The sequence below is a fragment of the Centropristis striata genome, chromosome 19, assembly GCF_030273125.1.
Source record: "Centropristis striata isolate RG_2023a ecotype Rhode Island chromosome 19, C.striata_1.0, whole genome shotgun sequence".
Lineage (NCBI taxonomy): Eukaryota > Metazoa > Chordata > Actinopteri > Perciformes > Serranidae > Centropristis > Centropristis striata.
This window is the reverse complement of record NC_081535.1, coordinates 3,999,542-4,020,800: the sequence shown is the minus strand read 5'-3', so window position 1 is coordinate 4,020,800 and position 21,259 is coordinate 3,999,542. Positions and strand designations below refer to the sequence as shown.

Sequence of the window (21,259 nt, the reverse complement as noted above, 5' to 3'; positions counted from 1 at the left end):
TATAATAATTTGGTATTGCCTCGTGGGCCAAATAAAATTACACTGCGGGCCAAATTTGGCCCGCGGGCCAGAGTTTGAGACCCCTGCTGTAAAGCTTCTATTCGGTGAAGAGAAAAGGTTAAAACAGGTTGTGAAGCTGTTCAGCAGCCCTCCAGAGGAACAACTGGAACAGATAAGAGAAACGTTATCACAGAGCAGAACATCAGCCGCTCACAGCGATATCTCTTCTATCTGTCTGAAGATCAGCTCAATCAATACACCTTCAACTATCGGCTCTATTATCCGTTAACTGGCCTCGCAGAATGACACAACGACAGAGAGAGAGAGAGAGAGGAAGAGAGATAGCAGGAGAAAGAAAGAGAGAGAGAGAGGGAGAGAGATGGCTTTATTAGGGTTGTAAAGTACCAGAGCTCCTCTCATCTTTTCTGTTTGCAGCTTAACCTCCTGCCGACACAAAAGACACAGAATGACCAAAAAAAGACAAAGTTATTAGAAAAAGACACAAAATTACCAAAAAAGACACAAAATTACAAAAAAAGAAACAAAATTACAAAAAAGACACAAAGTTATTAGAAAAAGACACAAAATTACCAAAAAAGACACAAAATTACAAAAAAAGACACAGAATTACTTCAAAAGATAGACATGAAATTACAAAAAAAGACACAAAATTACAAAAAAAGGCATAAAATATTTTAAAAAGACACAAAATTACCCAGAAAGACACAAAATTACCAAGAAGACACAAAATGACAGAAAAAAACAAAATTACTTAAAAAAGACACAAAATGACCAAAAAAGACACAAAATGACCAAAAAAAGACACAAAGTTATTAGAAAAACACACAAAATTACAAAAAAAGACACAAAGTTATTAGAAAAAGACACAAAATTACCAAAAAAGACACAAAATTACAAAAAAAGACACAGAATTACTTCAAAAGATAGACATGAAATTACAAAAACAGACACAATATTACAAAAAAAGGCATAAAATATTTTAAAAAGACACAAAATTACCCAGAAAGACACAAAATTACCAAGAAGACACAAAATGACAGATAAAAACTAAATTACTTAAAAAAGACACAAAATGACAAAAAAAAACATAAAATGACAAAAAAGACACAAAATTACTTAAAAAAAGACAAAATGACAAAAAGACACAACATTTTTAGAAAAAGACACAAAATTACCAAAAAAAGACACAACATTACAAAAAAAAAGAGAGACAAAATTACCCCAAAAAAAAGGCAGAACAACATTTTTAGAAAAAGACACAAAATTACCAAAAAAGACACACAATTATATAACATAGCCTTTCCACTTCTTGCGGTAACAACAACACGGCAGATAATAAACAGTCTGGTAGCAGCTGTCTGTCTGAAGATCAGCACAATCAATACACACCTTCAACTATCTGCTTTATTATCCGCTAACTGGCCTCGCACACTGACACAACGACAGAGAGAGAGACAGAGTGGAAGAGAGATAGCAGGAGAACGAGAGAGAGAGGGAAAGATGTCTTTATTAGGGTTGTAGCTGCTGTATGAGCTGCTCTCATCTTTTATGTTTGCAGCTTAACCGCCTGCCGACACAAAAGACACAAAATGACCAAAAAAAGACACAAAATGACCAAAAAAAGACACAAAGTTATTAGAAAAAGACACAAAACTACCAAAAAATGACACAACATTACCAAAAAAAGGCACACAATAATTTTAAAAAGACACAGAATTACATAAAAAGACACAAAGCTATTAGAAAAAGACACAAAATGACAAAAAAAGGCAAAAAATGACTTTAAAAAGACACAAAATTACCAAAAAAGACACAAAATTACTAAAAAAAGACACAAATGACAGAAAAAGGCACACAATTATTTTAAAAAGACACAAAATTACCAAAAAAAGACACAAAATTACTAAGAAGACACAAAACGACAGAAAAAAACTAAATTACTTAAAAAAGACACAAAATGACAAAAAAAGACACAAAATTACTACAATAAAACACAAAATGACAAAAAAGACACAAACTTATTAGAAAAAGACACAGAATTACTTTAAAAAAAAGAAACAAAATTACAAAAAAAAGACACAAAATTACATAACATAGCATTTCCACTTCTTGCGGTAACAACAACAAGGCAGATACTAAACGCTCTGCTAGCAGCTATCTGTCTGAAGATCAGCACAATCAAGAGAGAGAGAGATGTCTTTATTAGGGTTGTCACATCCTGCTTCTGTTCCTACCAGTCGGAACTTGAAGCTGTTATTTCTATTTATGTAAATATCAAGCGACATATCTGTGATTTTTTTTTTTTTTTCTTTCTGTGGCTCCACTTGTGTGATATTGTTCACAAGTACAATTTTAGATGCACAAGATTGGATTTTTGTAACACAAGTTGTCAAAACAGGAAAAAAATTACCGGTACACTTATTTCATAGACGGTGTGTATCTGTGATCCACTTCATCTATTACTTGTCTAACTTGCAAGACAAATATTAATTGCAACATTTCAGATGCTCGGCCTTCATCATGTTCTGCATTTTTCAACATACAGGAGCATCTCAATACATTAGAATATGATGAAAAGTCCATTTCCAGTAGTTGAAGTCAAACAGCCCCAACCAAGTATTGAGTCATATAGATGGACAAACTTTTCAGAGTTTCAGAACATTTACAAATTTAACATACTTCACATTTTTTGAGACACTGAATTTTAGGTCTTCCTTTAATGTAAGCCATAATCACTATCATTAGAGGAAATTAAATACATTAACCCTCTGGGACCACTATGGACATTTCCAGCCATATTTGTCATTTTTCACTTTTGTTTCGGCAATAATTCATACGAACTGCATACTAACTCCATACGATCTGCTGAATCCCTCTCAATTTTCAAAAAGAGGCTGAAGACCCAGCTGTTTACTGATCACCTACACACATAATCAACACACAGCACACACAAAAAACTGAACAAAAAAAAAACAACACAAAAAAACCTGCACTTGCGTCCTAAAAGCACTTACGTCCTAACAGGACTCAACGTAATATTCTTATAATATTTTTGCTTATTCTTGTGTCATTTCTTGACTTCATCCTTTCTTGAGTTGTATGATCTTTTAAATGTACGTCACTTTGGATAAAAGCGTCTGATAAATGAAATTTTAGAATTGTAGATTGTCGATTGTAGAACACTTTCCTCCAGTCGAAGATAACACAAAATATGATAATTCTCCATAAAGATCCAAAGACTCCAAGCCAACACACTCACTAAAACAGATATATTTTAACAATTAGAGCTAAAACGCTCCCAAATTAGCAGCTGTAAAAATAAAACCCTTCTCCTTTTACGAGTCCAGTTCATTTCAGTCCAGCTACTTTTATATCTATGTCTAAAAACAAAAGTAAGACACATGGGCAGAGCACCAGGCAGGAACTTATTATTATTATTATTATTTATTTATTTACCACCCACGAGGTAATGTATCACGATTTATTTGATTAATAGCAAACAACAGCAGAAACAATGTATGGGAGCATTTAGTGAGCAGTTACCACAGTTACTGTGAACAACATGAAAAACAAGCGGCAGAAATAAAGAAAATAAGAGAAATAATAGAGCTGAGCTGCTGCAGGAACTCATTTAATGCAGATAGAATCATCGAGCTTATATCGGCTTACACAAGACTGAATTGTCTGGCTTTATTGACGATTAATGGACAATTGGATTATTTGTTTTTAGGATTCTGATTTATAAATGACATTTTCTGACCCTAAAGCCCCTCAAATTTATTCTCAAAGCATGAAATGTATTTAAAATATTGAAGCTGAGTTGCAGCGACTGTTCAGAGTAAAGTTTGGTGATTTATTTTTCTTTCTTTAAATTATTTTTTACTTATTAATAATGGCTGCAGGCCAGCTGCCTTATCATAACCATGTAACAGAGTGAAAGGAAACATCAAAGCAGTGCAAAATATATGACTTCCATTTTTTAATTGTTAAGCAGCTCCAGACCTCTGAGTGCTCCTCAATCTCTCCTTTAGACCTTTTTGCCTTCACTTCCCCGTTTAAACACTTCCAGTGCGTGTTACATGTGCTAATGAGCACCTGCAGTACATTAACACAAAATTATCAAAAAATGACTAAAAATGACTAAAAAAAGACACAAAATGACCGAAGAAGACACAAAATTATTGGAAAAAGAAACAAAATTACTAAAAAAAGACACAAAATGAGAGAAAAAAACCCAAATTACTTAAAAAAGACACAAAATTACCAAAAAAATTACACAAAATTACTAAAAAAGACACAAAATTACCAAAAAAGACAAAATTACCAAAAAAACCACAAAATTATTAGAAAAAGACACAAAATTATTAGAAAAAGAGACAAAATTACCAAAAAAAGACAAAATTACAAATAAGGCACAAAATGATTTTAAAAAGACACAAAATCACCAAAAAAAGACACAAAATTAAAAAAAAGGAACAAAATGATTTTAAAAAGACACAAAATTACTAAAAAAAGAAACAAAATTATAAAAAAGGCACAAAATTATAAAAAAAAACACAATTACTTAAAAAAAGACACAAAATTACAAAAAGGGCACAAAATTATAAAAAAAACACAATTACTTAAAAAAAGACACAAAATTACCATAAAAAGACACAAAATTACAAAAAAAGACCAAATTACTAAAAAAAAAAAAAAAGACATAAAATTACTTTAAAAAAAACCCACAAATTTACTAAAAAAAAAAGACAAAATGACAGAAAAAAACTAAATTACTTAAACTATTTTTTACTTATTAATAGTGGCTGCAGGCTAGCTGCCTTATCAAAACCATGTAACAGTGTGAAAGGAAACATCAAAGCAGTGCAAAATATATGACTTCCATTTTTTAAATTGTTAAACAGCTCCAGACCTCTGAGTGCTCCTCAATCTCTCCTTTAGACCTTGTTGCCCTCCCTGTTCCTCCTTTACTGCTCCTTCCAGTCTCACCTTTCTTCCCTTATCACCACCTCCCCTTATATCACTCCTCTTCACCTCCACCTCCGTCCTGTTGTTCCGTCCTTTCACCTCTCTCCACCAACACTTTATTATTCAGCGGGGCTTCACAGGGACACTGTGAAATCACCTATTTCACGGATCCCTTATCGAGGGTGACACTTCCCACACATCAAACGGCCCATCCTCTCACTCTTTCTCTCCCTCTCTCCCTCTCTGTCTGTTTTTTTTTTGTTTTTTTACCCTCACAAGCTGAAGCAGAGTCAAAAAGCACAGATGTTTGCTGATCAAAGTCCTCATTGGGTAATTACATCAGTGATACAAAAGGCGAGGCAGGATATTAAACGCTTCATTACAATTAATGCTCCGGGATTATTGTTCACATGATTGTTCGGAGCAATTTGGGAAATCCCTTCAAACAAAGAGCTGCAGTGGTGGAAGTTACTGCAGTGATGAGGGAGAGGAAACAACATGAACCCTCTGGAGTCCACTTCTTCATGACGTCACAACGTAAAAACTGTGCAGCATGTTTCTCTGCTGTCAGCTGAACTCTAAAGTTTTGGCTTTTCCACAAGTTTCCATGTCCAATTTAATGCATTAACCCTTTTTTAGCAAAGGTAAAAAAACACCTCGACCGAGTGTATTAACATGATTTTACTTTTTTTGCAGAGATTTTTAAAAAGACACAAAATTACCCCCCAAAAAAGACACAAAATTACTAAATAAAGACGCAAAATGACTGAAAAAACCTTAATTACTTTTAAAAAAGACACACAATTACTAAAAAAGACAGAAAATGACCAAAAAAAAGACACAAAATTACTAAAAAAAGACACAAAATTACCAAAGAAAGACACAAAATTCCAAAAAAAATACACAAAATTACTAAAAAAAGACACAAAATTACAAAAAAAGGCACAAAATTACTAAAAAAAAGACACAAAATTACCAAAAAAAGGCACAAAATTATTTTATAAAGACACAAAATTACCAAAAAAGACACAAAATGATAATCCCGATTATTTTTAATCAATATTGTAATCACGACTATTAATCACGATTATTCATTATGTTAGGAAAAAACATCTGTATTTTTATTGCACTACTTTTAAACAAACAATAACAACAGTTTTTAGTGTCTGGTGCTTGTTGTAAACAAACAGAGATCGCTAAGTGAACACCTCCTGCAGCAGCAGCACATACACACTGTACTGCTACAGAGCTAACTGTTAGCCTGTTAGCACATACACACTGTACTGCTACAGAGCTAACTGTTAGCCTGTTAGCACATACACACTGTACTGCTACAGAGCTAACTGTTAGCCTGTTAGCACATGCACACTGTACTGCTACAGAGCTAACTGTTAGCCTGTTAGCACATACACACTGTACTGCTACAGAGCTAACTGTTAGCCTGTTAGCGAGAGAGGAGAGGACAGGATATACAGTAAGTAGAGGTCGTAATAATGTAAATAGTTCAATATGTATAACATGAGGAGACCCATTGTCCTAAATATTCATGACACTTGTGGGCACTTGGAACAATATATTCCATTTGATTGCAATTGTAGAAAAACAAAAACATTTTAAGACAAGTTCAACTTTCACAAAAGACACTTGAGTTATTCTTCACTTCCAAACACTATTGTGCTGATACAATAAAGGCACAGGACTATATATATATATATATATATATATATATATATATATATATATATATATATACATACTGCAGTGAAATACAAGTACAAGGCCAAAAAAGCTGTTGCTAAGGCTCATAAATAACCGCTCTCAACCACCACTTATGATGCAATAGAAGTATATAGATGGACAACAAATATAGCTCATTAGAGTTTAATTTAAGAGCTGATATCATATATATATATATATATATATATATATATAATATAAGATATAATATCCAAAATCAGCATAAAGAAAACTTGTCAAATGTCTAGATATCAGCTCTTAAATTAAACTCTTATGAGCTATTTTTGTTGTTATCATTATATTTGTCCAAACAAATGTACCTTTAGTTATTACCAGGCATTAAAATGAACAAGAAACTGATCTGCTGCTGCTGCACTAAGGAGGAGGAGCTAACTCTGAATGTTTACAATCTGTAACAGACAAAACAAACCTTCTCATTGAGCCTTTAAATGGCATGCAAACATTTGCATGTTTGCACATATGTTTGCACATAATGTTCTGCAATCTGTATTCCACATATTTGGAGCAGCTAAACGTCTCTATTTGTACAGCTGTTCAAAATCTGTCACAGTTCCAAAGATTACAATTATCATCCTGTCAACGTCTCTTTACGTATGGATGGATTATATATATATATATATATATTTAAATATTTATGTATTTGCTTCAGTTCTGTGCATACAAAAACCTGATTTACCAACACGGCTTTTTTTTTTTTTAATCAATTGCCGTTATATTCTCTAAAGAAAAAAACTAAGTGGTTTAGGAATTACAGCCCATATTGACCATTTCTCAACTTTATTCAGCCATTTGGCATCATCACCAGGACAACAGCAGAAAGTTAAAAGGAGTGAGACAAATGTGAACCTGTTAGTCAAACATGCTGCGGTATAATTCCACTATTGTCTCTTTTTATTAGTCGTTCTGGAACGCAAAATAAATACTTTTGTGTTACAGTCTGCCACTGTTTAGTATATCTGTTTTGTGTATTAGTGTTAGAGCCGATATATCAGTGTAAAAAATATATTGATATCATTTTAAATGTGATGTGGAATTAGTTCATATTGCATATATCGATATAGTTCCATTTTTTTTCTTTTCTATAAAAATGCTGCTCTTACTAGGGTTTGTCGTATTTAGTTATTTTCTAATGTTCGTTATTCTTTTCTCATATAAATATATTTATTTCAGAAAAAGATTGGCCTATTTTATTTCATAGGCTATTTTTATTTCAAGATATTTTTTAATTAAATGTGCACTTTATGGAGCTTTGATTTTGTTGTTATACAGAAATTTATGTTCACTTAAATAAACTGTTGTCATATTTGGCTTTGGCTAAACATTTGCTCTCACTTTGCAATAAAAATAGCGGGATATATTTATTTTATTTATTGGATCTCCATTAGCACCAGTACATTAGCATAGCTATTCTTCCTGGAGTCCAAACATTAAGTCAAATTGTCCCTTCTCTGAGATCATCAACAAAATAAAAACAACAACAACAACAACAGTCAATACAGTCACAACACATATACGTATCTCAGTGACATGAATACAACTGAATGATGCCCAACTGCTACAGACATTTACATTTATTTATTCATGTTATGTATTTACTTTTTGCCTCCATACCCCTCTGGATGTAAATAGTTAAATTGTATGTCTTGGTTTTTTGTTTTTTCTTTACATATTCATATTATTAAAAGGGAATGGCCAATAAACATTTGGAACAAGAAGCTATTGATACAAAACCTTTGGCTCTGTACAAATTTGATACTAAACTGTAAATCCATTGTACTTGTCAATTGTTGTGAAATTTCCTAATAAAAAGATAATTATAATAAAATGTAAAGGAATAAACATTTTGTATATTTGTGCAGACGGCCTGAAGAGCCACATGTGGCTCCAGGGCTGCATGTTGCCTAGCCCTGGTCTAATATAATCAGAAATAAAATAAAACACCCCCCAGTCTAAACTGTAGCACCTTCATGCCAGAGAGCAGCTCATTTATCCGTCTGTGGCTCTGCCACCATGTGTAATCTGGTGTAATCCCTAATCTCCACTTGGTCCACTGACTGCTAACTTTAATCTAGACACAACTCCAATAAACTGGATGTGGGTTGTTCAGTCTGTAATCCACTCAGGCTGCTGACAGCCACGATGACATCACAGCCAGAGATTCAGTCCTGCTGACTGTCACACAACCATCTGCTACACACACAACCATCCTACACACACACACACACACAACCATCCTACACACACACACACACACACAACCATCCTACACACACACACAACCATCCTACACACACACACACAACCATCCTACACACACATTCATCCTGCTGATAACACTTCATACTGTTAGTTTTGTTTTAGTTCTACAATAAAATTAGAACAAACAAAAGTAAATGATAACAGACATAAAGAATGCAGAGCAGAACCCAAACCTTTATACACACACACACACACATACATACACACACACGGTAGATTTGCACGAAATCACACACACGCACACACACACACACACACCAGGTACATTTGCACGAAATTATATATATCTATACATACACACACACACACACACACACACACACTCTCACACACGCACACACACACACACACACACGGTAGATTTGCACAAAATTATATATATATATATATACACGCACACATACAAACATTGCACATGTATGCATATGTAAACAACATGTAGATATATATATTCTTATAAACACACCCATATACGTACTTATAAATACACGTAAACGAATACACAAAATAATAATAATAAAGATAATTTAAATATTATGACCCTATTTTCCAGATGCTATAATGTTCACATATGGTTCCCACAATTGTACAAATTCCTCCAGCTTTCCTTTGGTAATGTAAGTCAATCTTTCCAATCTGATGCACTCTAATAGTTCTTTTTTTGTTTATTGTTTTACAGAAGGAGCCTCCCTGCTCTCCTGGCATGCAGAAGTCCAAAGTCCTTCCTGATATTACTAGAATGCCAGTGAAGCATTTGTTCACCAAACGGGAGTAAATTCACTCCTTCAGTTGTTTCTGCTCTCTTCCCTACAGATGGAAGCCTCGGGAAGCAGCTTTAATCTCATATTTTCCTCATTTCATTACGCTGTGTGCTCCCCATTTCATTACAAGCAAATAAAATAAACTACACAAGCACATACCTCCCATAAACATTAAAACAGGCTCCCAAAGCCCAAATTAATTTTAATCTCCATTTAAAGCAAAGCCGGCAAAGCTCCCAATATTTACAGCAACGGGGAATAGTCGGACTCTTTCATTGTCTGATATTAGAGAGGTCTTTATGTCTGGCCGCCACGCTGTCAACTTTACTCCATGGGGCTCAAACTGGTGGCCCGCAGGCCAATTGTGGCCCTCATGACAATATTTTGTGGCCCCCACCTTGATATGAAAGTTTAATGTGAGTTTTATATGAATGGCACTTTACCGTGTTGTGTGTGGAAGGTCCCTTTAATTACTTTTATTGGTGATTTTGTGTCTTTTTTGGGGTTATTTTGTATCTTTTTAATAATTTTGCCTTTTTCTTGTTAATTTTGTGTCTTTTTAAAATAATTTTTTGTCTTTTTTTAAAAATAATTTTGTGTCTTTTTTTAATAATTCTGTGCCTTTAGTAATTTTGTGTCTTTTTTTGGTCATTTTGTTTCTTTTTTTGTGTAATTTTGTGTCTTTTTAAAAATATTTTTGTTTCTTTTTTTTGTCATTTTGTGTCTCCTTTTGGTCATTTTGTGTCTTCTTTTAGTAATTTTGTGTCTTTTTAATAATTTTGTCTTTTTTAATAATTGTGTCTTTTAAAATAATTTTGTGCCTTTAGTAATATTGTGTCTTTTTTGGGTCATTTTGGGGGGTTTTTTTTCAAATAATTTTGTGTCTTTTTTTGGTAATTTTGTGTCTTTTTAATAATTTTGTGTCTTTTTTAATAATTTTGTGCCTTTTTTTAATTTTGTGTCTTTTTTGGTAATTTTGTGCCTTTTTAAAAAAAATTGTGTCTCTTTTGGGTCATTTTGTGTCTTTTTTTAAATAATATTGTGTCTTTTTTGGTAATTCTGTGTCTTTGTTTTTGGTCATTTTGTGTCTTTTTTTAATCATTTTGTGTCTTTTTTTGGTCATTTCGATCCTGCCTCCAGTGGCCCCCAGGTAGTTTAAGTTTGAGACCCCTGCTTTAGTGCCTTGCTCAAGCATACTTAATAGTCCCACAGACTTTTCTAAGCGTCTCTAGCATCGCTGATAATGGAACATTCCCAGCAGCTACAAGTGCAAAAAACATTACAGGCCTACCAGCCGAGGTTTTCCTTCTTTTCTGCTCAGATTTGATCAATAAAAGTAGTCCCCGGCCTAAAAATAACATGTAAACTTGCCTGTCATCAGCCTGATTCATCATCTTTGATAGACATGCAGAATAGCACCTGCTACCACACAAAACACCCACACACAGAACCAGCCTGCAAATCAAGAGCTTCCATTATGCCCCCGAATCCTGCACATCTTGTTGATGAAATGTGCTGCCTAATTGAGGGGACCAAGCTGCTTTTTCAATGACAAATCTGGATGCAAAAGCAAAAAAAAAGCAAAAAAAGCAAGCTTTCCACTGAGCCATGTTGCCTCACTCACTGCAGGGATGGTGCAGGAGAAGAAATTAATACAGCGACAGATTTGTTGGACAAATACTGTGATAATTTGATCATCTGGCGTCTTTGTTATCAAACCGAGACGTTTCACGCCAGGATTCCAACACGCAGGTTGGATTGTGCTCTGCAAGAAAGATCTAAAAACCAGATAAAAACAGTAAATCTGAGGGAAATGATCTTGCTGCATGGACAGATAATTTACCTTGACAAGATTTCTTAAATTAAGATTATTAAATCTAGAAATAAGCATGTTGAACTCTTAAAATAAGAAATTAACTCTTAAAACAAGATAAATGATCTAACACTTCTAAATCTAAAGTTTTTTTCATCTTGGTAAGAAACAAATAATTGTCAGGTCACTCTGCTCGGGCCAGTTCATCGCTGCTGGCAGCTTTAATTTTATCTCTTTTGTACATTTTTTTTGTATGTAGAGAAGATGTAAAAAGACACAAAATGACCAAAAAAAGACACAAAAAGACACAAAATGACATAAAATGACCAAAAAAGAAACAAAAGATGTTAAATAAAAAAAAAGACACAAAAAGTTATTTTTCTGTCTTGGTAAGAACCAAATAATTTGCAGTGTATTTTATCTATTTTGTATATTTTTTTGGTCTTTTTGGTCATTTTGTGTCCACAAGAAGATGTAAAAAGACATAAAATTACCAAAAAAAGACACAAAAAATACACAAAAAGACATAAAATGACCAAAAAAGAAACAAAAGATGTTAAATCACAAAAAAGACACAAAGACACATAAAGAAGTAAATCACAAAAAAGACAAAAAAAAACAACAACAAAAAAGACATAAAAAACAAAAAGACGTTTAATCACAAAAAAGACAACAAAAAAACACAAAAGAAAACACATAAGAAAACACACAAAAAAGACACAAAAGATGTAAAATCACCAAAAAAAGACACAAAAAAACACAAAAAAAAAGACACAAAAGACGTAAAAAGACACGAATATAAAGGAGACACAAAAGTTTTTTTGTTTTTTTTTATCTTGGTAAGAACCAAATAATTTGCAGTGCACTCTTCTTATTTTAAGTGTTCAACAGGCTTATTTCTAGATTTAATAATCAATAATAATAATATAACATATAATAATAATCAATATTTAATAATTAATTTAAGAAATCTTGCCAAGGTAAATTATCTGTCCATGCAGCAAGATCATTTCCCTCAGATTTACTGTTTTATCTTGTTTTTAAACACCTTTTCTGCAGTGTGGAAGTCTCAGTAAGGAGGTAAAATGACAAAATGAGTCTGAATTGTGTTTCAGAACCAGTCTGAATCCAGCTGTGGTTCTGATTGGACGACTCATGTGAAGTATTGACGGTTGGCGCCACTAACCTGCCTGATTGGTCGTCACGTTGAGTGACACGTACTGCCTGGCGTGCTCTTTGGCGAGCTCCGACACGCCGTTGACGGACTCCAGCAGGAAGCTGTAGTTGGTGTGTGACTGCAGGTCGGCCACCATGACGGAGGTGTTGGACAGGCCCACGCGCCGCGGCAGGAAGCGGACGTTGGGGCCGCACTCCTCCAGGCCGCGCCCGTCTGGCAGCACCCGCCGGCACAAGATGTTGTAGCGCACGTCCTTCCTGCCGCCCGTTTCCATGGGAACGGACCACTCCAGGAAGACGCTGGTCTCGTTGACGTTGGAGATGGCGTTACGGGGACCAGACGGAGGACCTGAGAGAAGGAGAAGAAAAGAAAATAGATCAACATCTCGGAAAGTTAGATAATAAAAAAAAAACTGTGAATATGAGTAAAATTATAGTGTATATAATTACTAATCACCAGTCGGACTCCGTTCCAAGGTTATTATAGTTAACGAAAACTAGAATTTAAACAACATTTTTGTTAAGTGAAATAAAAATAAAAACGAGAGGTTTTTTTTTTGGAAATGGATATGGGTCAAAAATGACCCATATCCATTTTTTAGCAAAGTAGCTTGCTACACTAACTACCTAGCTAACTTCTTGGCTAAGTATTTAGCTAATTAGCTTGCTAAGCTAACTACTTAGCTAACTTCTTGGCTAAGTATTTAGCTAAGTAGCTTGCTACGCTAACTACTTACCTAACTTCTTGGCTAAGTAGTTAGCTTAGCAAGCTACTTAGCCAAGAAGTTTTTTAGTCATTTTGTGTCTTTTTATGTTAATTTCTTGTCTTTTTTTGGTCATTTTGTGTCTTTTGTTTGTCATTTTGTGTCTTTTTTTGGGTCATTTTGTGTCTTTAAGTCTTTTTTAAGTCATTTTGTGTCTTTTTGTGTCTTTTTATAGCAATTTTGTGTCTTTTTATGGTCATTTTGTGTCCTTTTGTGTCTTGTGCATTAGATAGGGGGTCAATATGTTGTGCATTAAAGGATTAATGTGAAATTTTGATAGAAATTTATCCAAAATCTGTCCAACTGGTGACACAGTGACATTAGTGGCGTCTCCTCACGTGTGCAGGCCATGTTGGGAGGATCAGAGTCGATCTTGTAGTACGCGTCCTCACAACTGCAGGCCGTGGCGCCGGTCCTCCTGGCCACGCTGTGGGGAGGACATTTACTGCAGGCCAGAGACTCCAGCAGCGAGCGGTAAAACCCCACTTTGCAGACTGAAAGGCGAGAGAGGGAGGGGGGAGGACGCCACGGGGTGTTTGGGGTCGGATAAAGAAGAGATGAGATGATAAGAGGAGACGTACAAATAGGAAAGGGAAGGAAGGGGGTCATGGGGAGAGAGGTAAAAAAAAGAAACAGGACAGCATGGTTAGTTCGTTTGAAATATAAAAAAAGGAGGTCAGCTTAAAAAACAGTAGAGCGTTTTCCCTGGTGGCTGTGGTGGTTTTGAGGTTTCTCATCACAGACTGGAGGTGAAATTAAAAGATTTGTCAGCTCGTTTTTGTTGTCACAGTTGCTTTTCATGTCTGATTTCTTTTTATTTCCCTCTAGGGATTATTTCCTTTATCCAACCTGGGAAACCCTGCTCTTTCCAGGTTTTATTATCTTAACAAAAAAAATTAAAAAAGCCTTTTTCCTACTGTTCCCTTACTGTTATCTACTTTACAGTATATTACTGTGATAAAACCACATACTGAATTACAGTAAAATCCTGCATTTCATTGATTTTTACAGTAGACTAAAACACAGTATAGAGCTGAAGCTAGTTGCAATATTGTTGCACTATACAATGCAGTCATTTTTGTGTAAATAGAGCTTATTACTGTCTGAAAGCCAATTACTATTTACATTACATTACATGTCATTTAGCTGACGCTTTTGTCCAAAGCGACTTACAATAAGTGCATTCAACCTGATGGTACTAGACATAGACCATAGGAATCAAGTAAGTACAGAACTTTAAGAGCTAACTGTCATTGCTACAGGAGTACTATGAATTAAGCGCTGTCTTCACTGTAACCTCAGTAATTTTAATATACCACATACTGAATGAGTTAGTTAAGTAAAATACAGCCATTAAAATGTGGACAAGAAGAGACTTAGAAAAAATATATGTTAGGGTTGTCACAATACTAAAATTTTCAACTGGATACCGATACTCAGGAAAATATTCAAAACTCGATACCATTTTCGATACCACAAGGATAAAAACAAAGACCCCAAAATTTAACAGAAATATTATTAATAACAAGAAAAATGCAACATGTAAAAAATAATAAATAAATACAATAAACAATAACAATTAGAACAATATTAACAATCGATACTTTTTAAAATGAGTATCGTATCCGGATACAACGTTTTAGTATCGATACTTTTTTGAGTATCGATACTTTTGACAACCCTAATATATATATATATATATATAAAATATATAAAAAATATATCATAAAAAAAAATATATATATATATAAAATATATATATATATAATAAATATACAATATATATAATATATATCAAAAAATATATATAATATATATATTAAAAAAAAAAAAAAATATATATATATATATATATATATATATATATAACTATTCCTTAATATTTAATCCAAATGGCTATAATTTAATGGTCTGCAAACTGTCTTTTTAATTTAGAATTTTATGATATTTATCATATATTTTATGGGAAACGGCAAGCTACCTACAAATATTGCCCAGAATGCATTGTTTTCTACAGTGTAATACCTTTTTAATGGTAAACCGTATATTACTGTCACAATGAGGCTGTTTTTTTACAGTAATCTGTTCCAGTGAGGGGTTTCCCTCCTTATTCCTAGTCATTCTCCAACCAGAGACCCTCCTCTGATTAAAGCCTGAGTGTGTGTGCTGCTGCATGTTGTTCCCACTCACTCCATATGTGAGACGAACACAAAGAGCAGATAATCTGTCTTCCTCCCACACACACATACATACATTCACACGGTCTGATCTAAGTGGGGCAGGTAGACGGCGGCGACACGCTCAGAATGTTAACACGCAGGAACACATCATCAACCTCTGTCGCCATGGCGACGCCCCCAAGCCAACCAATCACTGTCACATCACAAAATCATTTCCATCCTGATTTTGCCATCGGACGGATACAAACACACACACACACACACACACACACACACACACACACACAAGCCGTAGAGGATAATGAGATTTTAGACTTTTGATAAACAGACTTCCATAAATTACAGTCCATGAATACACATTTGTGTTTATTCATTGAGAGGAGAGCAACCAACATGAATGTGATCTTGTGACTGTGTGTGATCCTGTCATCAACTCGGGTTGATCCTGTCATCAATAAACGGTTTTTATTCTAGTGGGACTCGATTTTATTTGTGTCTTGTGTGCTTAGCGTAACAATTTTGGTCATTCTGTGTCTTTTTTAGTCATTTTGTGTCTTTATAGGGTCATTTTGTGTCTTTTTATAGTAATTTTGTGTCTTTTTTTGGTCATTCTGTGTTTTTTTCAGTCATTTTATGTCTTTTTATAGTCATTTGGTGTCTTTTTTAGTCATTTGGTGTCTTTTTCTGTCTTTTTATAGTCATTTTACGGATTTTTTTCCCGTCATTTTGTGTCTTTTTATGGTCATTTGTGTCTTTTTTAGTTATTTTGTGTCTTTTTATAGTCATTTTGTGTCTTTTTTTAGTCATTTTGTGTCTTTTTTTGGTCATTCTGTGTCTTTTTTAGTTATTTTGTGCCTTTTTGTGTCTTTTTATAGTCATTTTGTGTCTTTTTTGGTCATTTTGTGTCTTTTTATGGTCATTTTGTATCTTTTATAGTCATTCTGTGTCTTTTTATGGTCATTTTGTGTCTTTTTATATTCATTTTGTGTCTTTTTTTGGCCATTTTGTGTCCTTTTATGGTCATTTTGTGTCTTTTTATGGTCATTTTGTAGTCATTTAGTGTCTTTTTTAGTTATTTTGTCTCTTTTTTTTTGTCATTTTGTGTCTTTTTTAGTCCTTTAGTCCAACATAAAATGTGATTTTGAATCTTTTTTTTTACTTTCAAAACACTATCATGCTCAATAAAGAATTTTAAATGCTGCAAATGTGACCAAAGGTGTCAAATCTACCATATAAGAGGGTTCCATCCAGTTCTATCATTTGATACTAAATCTATTTGAGCTTGTCTCCAGTTTTACTTGGTATATCATCATCAAACTGAAACTGGCCTCATGGAGTTTACAGCCAGAACTTTAGAGGTAAATTTACAGTAGGGCTCCACGCTGAGGAAGGAGGAAGAGAAAGAGAGAAAGGACAAAAGAGAGAGGAGATGTTTCATTTGTGCTCGTCCTCTAAGGGCTTAAAGGTTAGGAGCTGTTGTTTTCACCCGTTGTTTCTTAATGTGGCTGTTGTAAAGCCATTTCAGGCTGCAGCTGGGATTAACAACTACATAATTAAACTTCAGGTAACACACGGGAGGAGAAAGAATAGACGAGGAGAAAGTACGGGGGAGATAAAGAGAAAATAAGATGGGAAAAAAAGGGAATGAAATGATGGGAGGGAGGGGAAAAAAAGCCAAGTTTACGAGGGGAGACGGGGACAAAAAGGAGGAGAGAGGATGAGACAAAGGAGGAGAGGAAGATTTGTGTGTTTGTGTGTGTGTATCAAGCGTTAGGCGGCAATGGCTGTGATTCCCCTTGACGGAACCTTGGTCTATTGTCATGGAACATTAGGCCTGAAAAATCCCCCTTCTGCCCCGGACCGCTGTGTGTCTCACCTCACACACACGCACACACACACAAGAAGCCCCGTGTGTGTGTGTGTGTGTGTGTGTTCTTGGACTTCCTACATAGTGAGGACCACAACACGTTTTTAACCAAGTTGTTCTTGTGTGTTTAGCATATCAATTTTGGTCATTCTGTGTCTTTTTTAGTCATTCTGTGTCTTTATATGGTCATTTTGTGTCTTTTTTTAGTCATTTTGTGTCTATTTTAGTAATGTTGTGTCTTTTTATGGTCAGTTTGTGTCTTTTTTTTAGTCATTTTGTATCTTCTTTGGTCATTCTGTGTCTTTTTTAGTCATTTTGTGTCTTTTTATGGTCATTTTGTGTCTTTTTGTGTCTTTTTATAGTCATTTTGTGTCTTTTTTTAGTCATTTTGTGTCTTTTTATGGTCATTTTGTGTCTTTTTTTAGTCATTTTGTGTCTTTTTATGGTCATTTTGTGTCTTTTTTGTCATTCTGTGTCTTTTTATAGTAATTTTGTGTCTTTTTGTGTCTTTTTTATAGTCATTTTGTATCTTTTTGTGTCTTTTTATAGTCATTTTGTGTCTTTTTATGGTCATTTTGTGTCTTTTAATGGTCATTTTGTGTATTTTTTTGTAATTTTGTGTCTTTTTTTTTAGATTTCAGACTTTGTTTTAAGGGTTAAAGGTTACATGATAATGATAATTAACTGAAACTGTATTGTGTGATTACAAAACTAAATAAAATTATAGTGAAAAAGTCCTTTGTTTTTGTCTTTGTCAACTTGATAAGACAAAGATGGATGGAAGATGAATAAGACAAAGGAAATAAAGACAAAATTTACTGTGACCTCTTTTAATCTCCCACCCAACAAATACCCCATTACAAAAAACTAAAACTAATAAAAACTAAACTAAAACTAAAACATTTCGAAAAATAAATACCAAACTAAAACTAGCAAACTCACTCATAAAACTAATTAAAACTAACTGAATTTGAAAACAAAATTTCACAACAAAAATAAAACTAATGAAAAATCCAAAACTATTATAACCTTGCAAGGGAATTCACTGTTCCAATGAGGGTCCTCACAAAGATAGAAGTACAAGAATGTGTGTGTGTGTGTGTGTGTGTGTGTGTGTGTGGCATTGTGTGTGCTTGGCATGTGGGATGCCACACATACCCTAATTACCAGTGGAGGCTTAGCATTCATGAAGCTGGCCTAGTTCTGAATAATCAGATAGTCATACAGCTGATGACATAATTCATGAGCACAGACAATATATACGTCTGGCTTTAGGGGTTATTTTATTCAGGTTTGAAAGGATGCTTTATTTTTTCTTCCATTAATATTTTTGTCAAAAGGGATAAATGGCGTAAAAAATGTAGGTTTTGCATTGCATTGGGATTAAGTTGATTTTACTCAACCTATAATGATGCACTACACTGCAAAAAAGGGTGTCTAAAACCAGATAAAAACAGTAAATCTGAGGGAAATGATCTTGCTGCATGGACAGATAATTTACCTTGACAAGATTTCTAAAATTAAGATTATTAAATGTAGAAATAAGCATGTTGAACACTTAAAATAAGAAATTAACTCTTAAAACAAGATAAATTATCTTCTAAATCTAAAGTTTGTTTTATCTTGGTAAGAAAAATAATTTGCAGTGCACTCTGCACCCAGTTCATCGCAGCTTTAATTTTTATCTCTTTTTGTACATTTTTGTTCATTTTATTTGGTCATTTTGTGACCAAAAGAAGATGTAAAAAGACACAAAATGACCAAAAAAAGACACAAAAAAGACACAAAAAAACACAAACAAAACCCCCCCAAAAAACGTAAAATCACCAAAAGAAAGACACAAAAAGGCACAGAAAAATTACATTTTCCCTCAGTTTTAGTGTTTTTATCTTGTTTTTACACACCTTTTTTGCAGTGAACCTTTCACCTTCTCTCTCTCTCTGTGTGTGTGTGTGTGTGTGTGTGTGTGTGTGTGTGTGTGTGTGTGCTGCAGCATTCAGGGCAGTAGGACACACCTGATCCTTTGTCTGCTTCAGCCGGCCGCCACACACACACACACACACACACACACACACACACGCACTCACACATTTACGGCTACATACAGATTTATTGCCATAGTGTGCTGTCTGGCTCTCCTTGACTCCATCCTCCCAGCCCTCCCATGGCCAAATCAATAAAAATATCGTGACAGCTCATTTCACATACACAGACACACAAAGTGAAGTTAAGAGTAGATGAAAAAGCAGCATGATAAAAGTCAGAACGAATAAAAAAACCTTCGAGAATCTTCATAATTTGAGATAGTTTGTTCAGATATCATGCCAGTAGAACTATGATTATTTTAATTTTTTATTTTTGGTACTAAGCTCCCACCTCCTGTTGTGCCTGTACTGCACTCCCTAAAGATCACCTGTCAATCAAACAGTATGCTGTGGGCACAGTGTGCTACTATGATGGCTCCTTGCTTGGAGTTCCCGTTGATTAAGTTTGGATGGATTTATTTTTGTCTGTTGGCCACAGCGGCTGTCAGCTATAATAAAGTAAACATATAAAACATGTTCACTCTATATTACTCTGGGTTTTTCTTGGGGAAAAAAGTTAAAAGACACAAAATAAAACTGCTTTTGTTACATATTTACATAAAATGATGCTAAACATGATATATTAGCCTTGTCATTGTATCCAAAATATGTAATTTTTTTATATAAGCAAGTAAAAACCAGGCGGCAACCTCCGGGTCTGAGCAGGGAGGCAAACCAGGAAGTGTCTTAAGCTGCATTCTACCAAAAATTCAAGCAGGGGGCGCTAAGTTTGGCTGCAAAAAAATATATATGTCCATTTTAATTTCGTTGCAAAATTCGAAAACTTCTCACTTGGTTCATTACCTCAGACATATAAACATATAAAATATGTTCACTCTATATTACTCTGGGTTTTTCTCAGGGAATAAGTTAAAAAGACACAAAATAAAACTGGTTTTGTTACATACATACATAATATGATGCTTAACACGATATATTAGCCTTGTTACTGTATGCAAAATATGTAATTTTTTTATATAAGCAAGTAAAAACCAGGCGGCAACCTCCGGGTCTGAGCAGGGAGGCAAACCAGGAAGTGCCTTAAGCTGCATTCTACTGAAAATTCCAGCAGGGGGCGCTAAGTGTGGCTGCAAAAACATTTCTGTCCATTCATTTCAATACAAAATTTGAAAATGTCTCACTTGATTTATGACCTCAGACATATAAACATATGAAATATGTTATTCTGGGTTTTTCTTGGGAAAAAGTTAAAAGACACAAAATAAAACTGCTTTTTTTTTTTTTACATACTTAACATGATGCTAAATATGGTACATTAGCCTTGTCACTATATATGTTAGAATGCAGTTGTAAGCAAGTAAAAACCAGTCGGCAACCTCCTGGTCTGAGCAGAGAGGCAAACCAGGAAGTGCCTTAAGCTGCATTCTACCAAAAATTCCAGCAGGGGGCGCTACGTTTGGCTGCAAAAAAAATCTGTCCATTCATTTCATTGCAAAATCTGAAAACTTCTCACTTGGTTTATTACCTCAGACATATAAACGTATAAAATAGGTACAAAATAAAACTGCTTTTGTTACATGCATACATAACATGATGCTAAACATGATATATTAGCCTTGTCACTGTATGCAAAATATGTAATTTTTT

At 34.2% G+C, this 21,259-nt stretch overlaps 1 protein-coding gene across 1 annotated transcript in view; it reads right to left on the bottom strand.

Annotated features, from left to right (window-relative positions):
* Positions 1 to 21,259, bottom strand: part of LOC131992925 (ephrin type-A receptor 5) — a 151,073-nt gene that overhangs the window by 68,007 nt on the left and 61,807 nt on the right. The window contains exons 4-5 of the mRNA XM_059358637.1: positions 13,859 to 14,014; positions 12,767 to 13,105 (exon numbers count right to left, since the gene is read on the bottom strand). Of these exons, the coding sequence (XP_059214620.1) occupies positions 12,767 to 13,105; positions 13,859 to 14,014 (495 nt within the window). The remainder of the gene's footprint in view (positions 1 to 12,766; positions 13,106 to 13,858; positions 14,015 to 21,259) is intronic.